This window comes from Chelonoidis abingdonii, chromosome 15, assembly GCF_003597395.2.
Source record: "Chelonoidis abingdonii isolate Lonesome George chromosome 15, CheloAbing_2.0, whole genome shotgun sequence".
Taxonomy (NCBI): domain Eukaryota; kingdom Metazoa; phylum Chordata; order Testudines; family Testudinidae; genus Chelonoidis; species Chelonoidis abingdonii.
In genome coordinates this window covers 31,321,285-31,332,380 of record NC_133783.1, presented here as the reverse complement: position 1 = coordinate 31,332,380, position 11,096 = coordinate 31,321,285, and the positions used below count along the sequence as shown (strand labels likewise).

At 40.1% G+C, this 11,096-nt stretch overlaps 1 protein-coding gene and 1 long non-coding RNA gene across 2 annotated transcripts in view; one reads left to right on the top strand and one right to left on the bottom strand.

Moving 5' to 3' along the window:
- The window catches only part of LOC116818978 (lipase member M-like), a 15,445-nt gene extending 7,092 nt beyond the window's left edge, over window positions 1-8,353 (bottom strand). Inside the window, exons 1-5 of the mRNA XM_032770282.1 lie at window positions 8,252-8,353; window positions 5,102-5,219; window positions 4,179-4,377; window positions 2,607-2,716; window positions 407-543 (exon numbers count right to left, since the gene is read on the bottom strand). Coding sequence (XP_032626173.1) covers window positions 407-543; window positions 2,607-2,716; window positions 4,179-4,377; window positions 5,102-5,219; window positions 8,252-8,353 — 666 coding nt within the window. The remainder of the gene's footprint in view (window positions 1-406; window positions 544-2,606; window positions 2,717-4,178; window positions 4,378-5,101; window positions 5,220-8,251) is intronic.
- The window catches only part of LOC142047814 (uncharacterized), a 498,924-nt gene continuing 489,001 nt past the window's right edge, over window positions 1,174-11,096 (top strand). Inside the window, exon 1 of the long non-coding RNA XR_012657070.1 lies at window positions 1,174-1,256. This is a non-coding gene — a long non-coding RNA (uncharacterized LOC142047814). The remainder of the gene's footprint in view (window positions 1,257-11,096) is intronic.

The window sequence follows — 11,096 nt, the reverse complement described above, 5'->3', positions numbered from 1 at the left end:
GAAGCCTCTCAAGGCTACCCAGGAAGGGGAAAGTTTTAGGGGGACAGAAAGTGCTCCAGACACTGAAATTTCTGGATGGTGGCAGAGTTACCAGATCTAAGCTAGTAATTAAGCTTAGAAGTGTCCATGCAGGTCCCCACATTTGTACCCTAAAGTTCAGAGTGGGGAAGGAACCTTGACTTGGAGTAACCACCCCGCTACACACATATTTAACAAAACAAACAACCAAAACCACTATGGAATATACATGCACTGTGACTGCATTAATATGTCAGTGGCAATCTAAACTGTTTACAGTATATTACCTCTTGTATTATCCGGTAGCGTGGAACTCCTGCTCAGGCACAATGCCTCTTTTTAAAGACCAGTACTCAGTAGCGTAATAAAATACAGAGAAATCTCATACCTGTAATGCTTCTTCAGGCATTAACAACATTCTCACTATAGGGCTTTTGGTGTGTCCAACGGTGACAGCAGGAGCCAAGGCAAAAAACATTTTGACTTTCTGTGCCAGCTGTGGCATGGAAGAAAATGCTATGAATCCTGAGAAAGTAGAAGAGAATAATTATGGAAATCTTACAGAAAATAACTGAATACTGACAGGTTTCAGAGTGGCAGCCATGTTAGTCTGTATCAGCAAAAAGAACGAGGAGTCCTTGTGGCATCTTGGAGCAGTGGTTCTCAAAATTGGGCTGCCGCTTGTTCAGGGAAAGCCCCTGGCGGGCTGGGCTGGTTTGTTTACCTGCCGCGTCCACAGGTTCGGCTGATCGCGGCTCCCTTTGGTTGCGGTTCACCACTCCAGGCCAATGGGAGCTGCGGGAAGCGACGCGGCCACCCTTCCTGCAGCTCCATTGGCCTGGAGCGGTGAACCGCGGCCAGTGGGAGCTGCAATCAGCCGAACCTGCAGACGCATCAGGTAAACAAACCGGCCTGGCCTGCCAGGAGCTTTCCCTGAACAAGCGGCAGCCCACTTTTGAGAACCACTGCCTTAGTGACTAACAAATTTATTTGGGCATAAGCTTTCGTGGGCAAAATCCACTTCATCGGATGTATGCAGTGGAAAATACAGTAGGAAGATATATATATATATACATATACACACACACACACAACATGAAAAGATGGGTGTTGCCATACCAACTATAATGAGACTAATTTATTAAGGTGGGCTATTATCAGCAGGAGAAGAAAAAAACTATTGTAGTGATAATCAGGATGGCCTATTTCCAACAGTTGACAAGAAGGTGCGAGTAACAGTAGGGGAAAAATTAGCATGGGGAAATAGTTTTACTTTCTGTAATGACCCATCCACTCCCAGTCTTTATTCAAGCCTAATTTAATGGTGTCCAGTTTGCACATTAATTGAGTGACCGTCCCTGGACTCAATTACAAACCTAAAAGTTGCAATTCTCCAACAAAAAAGCTTCAAAAACGGACTCCAATGAGAAACTGCTGAATTGGAATTAATTTGCAAACTCTACACCATTAAATTAAGCTTGAATAAAGACTAGGAGTGGATGGATTATTACACAAAGTAAAACTATTTCCCCATGGTAATTTTTCCCCTACTGTTACTCACACCTTCTCGACAATTGTTGGAAATGGGCCATCCTGATTATCACTACAAAATTGTTTTTTCTCCTGCTGATAATAGCCCACCTTAATTGATTAGTCTCATTATAGTTGGTATGGGGACACCCATTTTTTCATGTTCTCTGTGTATATATATCTTCTTATTGTATTTTCCACTGCATGCATCTGATAAAGTATGCTGAATGATGCAATTTATCCCAGAATAAGAACAAGCAGAAATGGAAACTGTACCAAGGTCATCAGCGCTTCAGAGGAGTTAGCAGGGATATTTGTTCATGACCTTTCTGTTTAACTTTTATATCACTTTCACAGCAGAGATGTTAAAAGGAGATTATTTCTTATTTCTGTGGTCAAATATAGTCCTGATATGGACCTCTTTAATGCCTATTGCCAAGAAGCAGATCTCTCGATTATTGTTATTGAGACTAAAAAGATAGGATTTTGTCCCTATTGTTAACGGAGAATATGATAACTTGATAAGCCTGAGTTGGAACAATAAGCTCATTTTTACACTTGGGCTAGACTATCCATTAGTATGGAAGAAGGGAGCACCATGCATTTCACCTGAAAACAAAAGCCATGAATTTGGTGCAGCATCCGTGGGTTAATTTTAGAGGGTATCCTTGTCCCTTCAGCAATGAAAGATTTTTCAGGCTGAAGTATAGTTAAAAATTCCACTTGTGACACCAAGATGAAGTTCAGCAGGAGAGGAATCTTTGGCGGCCACCAAAACCTCTCTGGTTTTTCTAGGAATCTGTTGGCTGCCTCTGATTATATCACAGGCTTCATGGCTTCAGTGGGACTTTTACCTGAGTCCGATCTGACTGAAAACTGAGAAAGGAATCCTGAACTTAGCCCTATATAAAGTGTTGGCATGTTACACAAAAATGGGAATAGTCTCTGCAATTTTCTGCTTATAAACTTATGAAAGAGTTAATAATAGCCCAGAGAAAGCCTTTTGTACTTAAGAGAGAGAAAAGTACAATGCAAATGCACCAAATTCGCTAGCATACCCATACTGCCTCCCTGAGAGTAGCCAATATAATACAGTTGCTTCTGTCCAGTTTCCTGCAGAATAAAGTTTATCATAGCTTGAAGGTCATATTTGCCCATTTCATGAAAACTGCAATATAAAAAAATGAAGTTAGCCACATAATGAAGTTATAGGGTCAGATTCTCAAGTAAGTTATGCCTCTTATGCACCACTACGGTGACCTTAAGGGACTGGAATTTGGGGATAGATTTCCAGGAGAAAATTCCCATTGTGTAGGGAAGCTCTCTGCTGAGTGCAACTGCGTGGGACCTGGGGCTGTGCCTCTGGCTAGTATCCCATCCTTCACTCAACCACTTCACTGGTAAAGGGTCCATTAAAGACCCTATATGAGAGCTACAGCTTTCAGCAGCTCAGCAGCATCTGAAAATTGGCAGGGCTTGCTCTCAGAATCAGGGAGCTGTAACCAGCTTTGCAGTGAGCGGAGCTCTGACTAGGGAGAGAATCTGGCCAGGAAATCCTGCCCACATACATTTGAATGCAACACTGGTGAACTCTGGGTCTGTTAGATAACAGCTCAAACTCTTCAGGGATCCAGCCCAGCCTCAGTTTGCCAGCCTAGAGTTTGAGTTTTTATCTCTCTACATAATACAGATGGTCTATTTATTTTTCAATATTGAGTGTGTTTACAAGCTTAGGAAACATAATGCTCTGTTGGCCAAGACAGGATGTTTGAATTAATCTTAGCCCAATGCTCTTTTAATTATAATTCTGTGCTAAAGGAAAATGGCAATGTCCTTTAGAGGGTATTCTAATAACTAGACCCAGTTCCAGTAAATTATTAACAACAAGCTTGTTAGAAAATGGCTCAGCAATAGTTAAATAATGCCCAAAGGGGAGGCAGCAACCAACTGGAAAGCTTGATAATATTGCCTGAAACCTGTATTCCATGCATTTTATGCCTGAGCTTCCCCATATGAAAGAGAATGTGCAGCTGCCACTTAAGCATGGTGCTGCCCAGGGCTGGCTCTAGCAATTTTGCCGCCCCAAGCACGGCGGCACGCCTGCAGGAGGTCCACCGGAGCCACGGGACCGGCGAGCGGCAGAGCGCCCCCAGAGGCATGCCGCCATGCTTGGGGCAGCGAAATTGCAGTGAAGGAAAGTTTCCTTGTGATATTTAATGAACTAAACCTATCTAACAGCACAATATATTTCTGTAGGTGAGTAATGGCCCTGACGATGACACGTTTCAATGCAAAGATTTCTACCACACAGAGGATTCTGTTTAGCTCTGTGCTACATCTTTCAATCCTAGTGCTACTGAAGACAGTGGCATTAATGATGTGAGTAAGGGGTGCATGAAGAGGTTCTCTGCTGATTTAAACTGATGGCCTCCCAAGGCCATGACAATGGAACCAAATGGAAATTCATACAGAATTACAGATCTAAATCCTATCTGAGCACCATTGCTGTGCACAAATCACACAAATTGATGTTCACATGAATTAAGAGAAACATAGATCACTGCACATACAGAATTGCCAACATGCAAACAGTTTGCCACTTTCACTAGTTTCTCTCCAGTTCAGCCTACCTGAAATCCCAAAATTCCTCTTGGGCAACTGAAAATTTCTGGTGTCTTTGAGACCATGTTGTTCCTCTGCTATTTCCTATCCAAACATCATAGCCAGCATCTGCTAGCATGAAGCCCAAACTGTTGTTGGCCAAATTTTCGATCCAGTTGGTACCTTGACCAAACAATCCATGCTGGAGAAGCACAGCTGGCTTTGGACCTAAATAAATGGAATACTTTACCAAACTTGTAGTTCTGTAACTTGGCAAAGTGACATACTGTATTTCACTCATCCCAAACACATGCTGATAAAACCTTTATATCAGAGCACACCCACAAGTATGATACCCCATGGCAAATAATTAGCTAGAGTTACAAGCTACTGTAAAGAGGGGGTTAAAATGGAAATGTTTAGGGAAGTTTAGCTACGGCTGTCATTAGTATTCTATACATATATATGTACAATTAGCTTTAATGCTGCTAACAGCTGTAGTTAAGATTTCCTAAGTATTTCCATACTAAATCCCTGTTTTTTGTTGCTCATAACTAAGGCTGGTTGCTTGACATAACAACCAAACAGAATAAAATATACAAAAGTCACAAATTTATAGGAAAAAATCACTGTGCAACTCAGCCAACAGGCATCCAGCCTCTCCTGTTCTCAAACTTATGTTATTGCTAATGTCAAAAACCATGACCTAATCATTCTCAATTTTCCTCACCCTGCTTTGTTCAGAAAAATCACAAACATATAGACATTTGTAAAGACTTGATTGATTGATTGATTGGTTAGTTTTCAGCCTGAGATTTGGGTTCAGGATTTCGCCACAGACATTAAATATGCCTCCAATATATCTTTTTTAAACCTGGATTGGTGGGTTGGTTTGTTTTATTTTGGATGAGTGTTATTTGGGGTTTTGTGCATCAAGCAAAATGAACCATACCTTTGTCTGTAGGTTTTCCTCTGCCATAAGGAATTCTGTTTATTCTCAAGTAATAGCCATCCTCTGTCAGAACTTCATACTCCTCACTGGGATATCCTTCATAGCAGATCAACTGACTCTGAGGGAATTAAAAGAAATGTCTAAGACTGTTTACATGTATCAGATTCAGGGGCGGCTCCCGGCATCAGCACTCCAAGCGCGTGCTTTGGGCGGCAAGCCACGGGGGCGCTCTGTCGGTCGCCACTAGGGCGGCAAGCAGATCTCCCGCAGGCGGGCCGCCGAATCCACAGGACCGGGGACCTCCTGCAGGCAAGCCGCCGAAGGCAGCCTGCCTGCCGTGCTTGGGGTGGCAAAATACCTAGAGCCGCCCCTGGTCAGATTTTTCATTATCTGTTGCAAGGAAGAGGGCGTTTCCCACTCGGAAGTGTTAGCGTGAGTGTTTGTTTAAATTTTATGAGTTCCCGCACTTAACTAGTTTCAACAGGGATATGGAACAAAGCCTAAAATAGTGACAGAATTGTATTCCTAACCTGGCCCACACCAGAAAGTATTGAAAATATTCCCAGAGAGCCCATTCTCCTGAGATTTCCAGCCCAATCACCTGAACAAGGAGGTACCAAGAAGGCTGGATTAGCTGTGGAAAAGCTTAGAAAATTTCTCCACAAAGAATGTAAACATTTCTATGTTCTTCCTTTGCACATCCAAATGTAATGGCATTAGTCAGAAGTGAATAAATATTCAGGAATCTATTATTTGAAAATAGTTTTCATTGGAATAGTCATTTCAAGAAATCCTCAATAAGTGAAGCATTTAGATGCCATAAAAAGGTTCAATGATCAATAAATGAGAAAAATATAGTAAAAAGTAACTTTTGATCTGTGATGATTTGGGGAATTTGTCTACGTACAATTTAAGAATTCTGGTTGATTTTATGAAATTGCTGAAATTGAATGTGTACAATTCACCATCAGCTGTCAGGATTGTCGCCTCTCTCTCTGATCAGGGACAATGGTAGGCCACTCAACTTTGATGAGCCTCTGTTCAAATGGAGCACCTTTAGCAAAGAGATGATTGCTGCCCAGAGCAAACCAGTTTTTCATGTCTTAACTCCAAGGAGGAGGTAACAAAACAATAGATCGTGTGGTGGGACTCTGGTCACCTGATGAGCCTGATCACTGATAAAGAGGAACTCCAAGAATGACACAAAGGGCCTTTGGCCAGGAAAGAGGAACAGAGGGACATGCTGTCATAGTAGAAGAGTTCTATTTAACTGCAGGACTGGCTGAGGAATAAGGAAACTATGCAGAAAACGGGAGAGACTTTATGATTTGGAGGAAAAGCCATGTACAGGAGATGGTATCCTGGACTCCTTAGTGTACATGCCCTAAGCTCAAAGAATGCTCAAGAGTGCTGAGGAAACTGAGGCAGGAAAATGTGTACAGGTGTCATAGTTTTGTCTAGCTATGTCTTCCTTGTGTTTGCTAAAGTAAAGAGTGATTGGTTTTTGGAATCTTCTGAGAAATCTGTGTATCTGTTTGCTTCACTATAAACACAGAGTTCCCACAAACTAGGAGCTCAGGGATAGGGTGATCTTAAATTATGGGGGAACCCGAGGTATTAGCACTGGTGGGGGCCTACAGCTGGTGGGCCACGAGGCCCTATCTCAGTGACAGGGTAACAAACAAGGAGCCCGTGCCCAGGAAGCATGCCAGAGAGGCCAAGAAAAGAGACAGTGTTACAGACTACTCAGACTAGGGATGCTTAAAGCATGTGAGCCCAGTGTGCGAGGCCCAAACACAGTAGTCTAGTGAATTTCCAGCTGGGGGAGCTTTTCCAGGACTGCGACATGAACCCGAACAGAAAGGTAATGAAGCACATGGAGGGGAGATAGGTCTGGGTCCCAGAGCCTCAGTATTTAATAATATAAACACTTCATCCTAGTATGTGAGGAGTAGGTTTGTGCAGAGCATTCTGGAAAATGCCAGTTTTAGGAACTCGTAAGAACCAGAAGATTATAAGCAATGGTGTCTGCTGACAGCTCAACTGAACATTGGTAGCAAAATTGACATGCTAAATCTTTCTCAGAGCCAATTTACATCTGCAGACAATGATCGTAATATACCTGAGCCAAAACAAGGTAGGTGAACTCCATCTTGCCTAACCTGAAGGGCCAGCACTGCAGGAATCCTGCATGCTCTTGCGTAATTCTCTGATAGCTCTAGCTATTAAAATCCACTCCAATGGGGAGTTTCCATTAAACCAAACTTTAGACTATAATAATTATGTATCTTTACATCTCAGAAAATGGTTGGCTCCATGATAGAAAGAACTTTATTATGAATCCTCTTATAAAAGTAAGGGTATAAACTACCCCAAATATAAGTGTTTACAATACCACAGAAACATGCCAAACACCAAGCATCCTTTCTGTGCTCATTTCACTCTCGCCTTGAAACCCACACCTTTTGCAAAGTCTCCATGTATTCAGCTCCACATTTTCTTACAACTTATCTCTTGTAAAGATCTATCTTATGCTTCATACTTTAAATCATAATCATCTATTTAATAATCCCTTAACGTACATACATCAAGCAATTACTTCGCGAAGGGTTGTCAAAAAAGTGTTTGAGCATAACTATTATGTAGACTCATTATTGCTGGCTCAGATCCTCCCTCAAAATAGGGAACCATGATATCTGAGAAGAGAAAACAGGCGTGATGAATTTTCTCTCCGGGAACAATGAAATGCATGGAACTGAATGTAAGAGATCACTCCCATTTATAGCTGACTTACTCATATGCACACTTCATACTTCCCCTGATCTATCCTTCAATACAGATAAATTGTAAGGCTCTTTTGGAAAAACAGTTAAGTGCTGCTATAGTGGGGGAAGGGAAAGAGTTAAAGAGAAAACTTGTTAATGAAACATTATCAATATTAAATATGGACCTAAACTTGGATCCAACGTTTGCAATTAGGTCACTTGGTAGATGTATTTAATGAGCCTTTCTAAATCCCAAAACAAGACACTCCGAAATGTTATGGTTAAAAATTTGAAATGCGGCCCTCAACCTGAATCTGAATTTTCAGGCCAATGTCTAATTATTATGTTCCATTATAGTTAAGATTTTCACAAATACTTGACTTACAATATTCATAAATGTTTCGGGATTCATGTTTCTTTTCTTGATGAGTTCTTCTGAGTTTGTAATGGCTTGTATTAGACAGACTACTGCCATAAACCACCACATCTTGTTTCTGTGAAAAAAAAATGCGTCTATTAATAACATTTCTACCAACATACATCTTGGCTTTGTAATGTTTATGCCAATTCTCTTCTATATCTAAAGAGTGTGAAATACATGCTGGAAAATGGAAAAAAAAAACCCACTATTTTACCTGCCAATTCTTACTCACAAGCACAGTAATATGGAATTCAGTCGGGGACAGGCCCTACTTTAGTCTCTGTCATGATTCTGTTGTATTTATGGCGAAATCCAACTCTTATTGAACTTACTGAAACACCCTCTTTGCCTGCAATAGAAGATGGAGCAGGTCCTATGTGGAGTATTGTTATACGTTAAGCACTACAAAGCAGTTAAATTGCTTCATACCCAGGACTGGTGTTATGTAAGTTAGCATCTTATGTTTTGTTAAACACAGAAACACAATAAAAATAAGGATTAAAAATATGTCAAGGAATGCATTCATGCCACTCAGGTAATGGCCACATCTATACGTTTGTTATTTTATTATTACTTAATAATATATTGTGGATCATGAGCCTATTTTATTGGACATTGACCAAACACATAGGAAGACATGGTCCCTGCCACAAAGAGTTTATAATCTAACATACTGCTATAAACCATTATTTCCAGGATTATAAATTTCTCAGACTAATTTTTTAAAATAAATTTGTCGAGAATACATCATAAAACCTCCACACTACTTGGCCCATATAGTAATCACATATCCCAATAAAAGACATTTATAATATGACTGGAATGGCAATTGTGCTTAAAAAGCATGACTTTAATATAGCCCACAAGCACTTTCCCTGGTTCTGTGCAGTGATATCAATCCCTTACTTTGTTGAGTCAAATTTACCACAGAATTTTACAAAAATAAAATTGCTAGATATGTGGCACATCAATGCAAGTCGGGAGACTGAAAGTTAGGTTTGATTGAAAACAGTACAAAAAGAACCCACTATTGAATGCTGTATTAAGAACACAAAAAATACTCGCCTATATCAATTTAAAGTACCATGCTCAATTATGGTGAATATTCTTTTGGGCCATGTTCATTTGTAAAGTACTGTAAATGGTACATTTTACAATAACTTTTAAGTAATGTCTCAATCTATGAAAAAGAACAGATCTACCCTTAGGAGACTTTTTGTCTATTGTCCCTCATTCCAACAATCCTTTATCCCCACAAAATATAGAGACCAGAGGAGTTGCAGTGTCAATTCTCCTCACTCCTTCTGAGGAAATGTTACAAGCCTTCACCATAATGCCATCTAAGGACCTGTCAAAAACCACATACAAATGTGACACAAACCAAGTGACTGAGGTACAGGTTATTAGTTATTTTACCCCCAAAAGAGCATCTAAAATGTAAATCTGAGTTCAGGAAGGAAAAGATATTACCAACCAGAGTCTATTCACGGCATCAGATGGGATTTGGAGGCTTGAATGGCGGCAGTTCAGTCAACACCAGTGTTAATAGAAGTAGGAAGTGACAGACATGCAGTACCTTATTACGTGACACAATTAAAGTAGCTGCGTATCAGTAAACATCACTGATGACTAAAACTGTATTTATTGTGCAATTAAATGCCTTCATTCCCCTCCATCTGCAGGGATGGGATGTCATTTCACATATTTCTGTAGTTGTTCAGTAAGGCATGGATCCTCCACTCACTTATGCACAAGCTTAACTTTAGACATATTATATGTTGGCTGGATGCAAACTCATTTAAATTTAATCTTCTCTTATCACGTTCACACAAAGGAGCTACTGATCTGCGCGAGTTGTGGAGAGTGTTAATCAGTGCCATATGTCCATATAAAATATATTAATTACAGTGTGCGTGTAGTAACCTGTAATTTTCTATCATCAGCAGTCGCTGATAAAATACAACAGCACATGTGTTACATCCTTAATGACAAAGGGTTTGGTTAGCTTCTTATCGAGTTCATTCGACTATCTCTTTGCCAAAGTGCTGATGAGGGCTTTTGCAAATCTATTCCCACTGTTGTGTTGAAAAAAATCCCCACACATATAATATAAACCAAGAACAAATATTTGCAAATCGAAACTAAAATTTACTTGCCATGATCATTAGCATGACTACAACTGGATCATGACAATGTCTGTATTAAACAAATTCCAAAAAGGGCCAAAGCTGAACAGGGCAAAATCATATTAATGGTAGAATTATTTACAGAAAACATTTCATCGTATGTGCCCAGTTCCAGTCATTAACGCACCTAATTATTTTATGTCTAATATGGACTTTTTTCAAAAGAATTAGTTATCGAATAAATGAGCATATCAGCAACTCTATCTAGTAGAGCATGTTTTTTGCCAAAAAATAAATGAGAGCAAAATTTAGCCCACACACTCTTCACTACGAGTTATTCTCAGGTTTCAAAAAAACAGAATCATACTTCTGCACATGTATGAGTGTGGTATTCTATCAATAACAAAATGTTTTCTCTCCATTTTACATTCTCCATTGAATGTGCATCGGAGCAAGCTATAATCCCACAGAAAGCCAGAGACCCCATAGCAAAAGTGTAATCGTTCAATCCTACCCTCTGGGATCTTTCTGCTCAAAAGAAGCCAAGTCACTCATGGGTGACTCCTACTCTCTTCACTCATTTCCAGCAACAAAGGTCTACAATTTCTCAGATAAAGGGGACAAAAATCACAAACTTCTCAAGCAATCAATCCAATATTTCGCTTTAGAGGATAAATCATTTA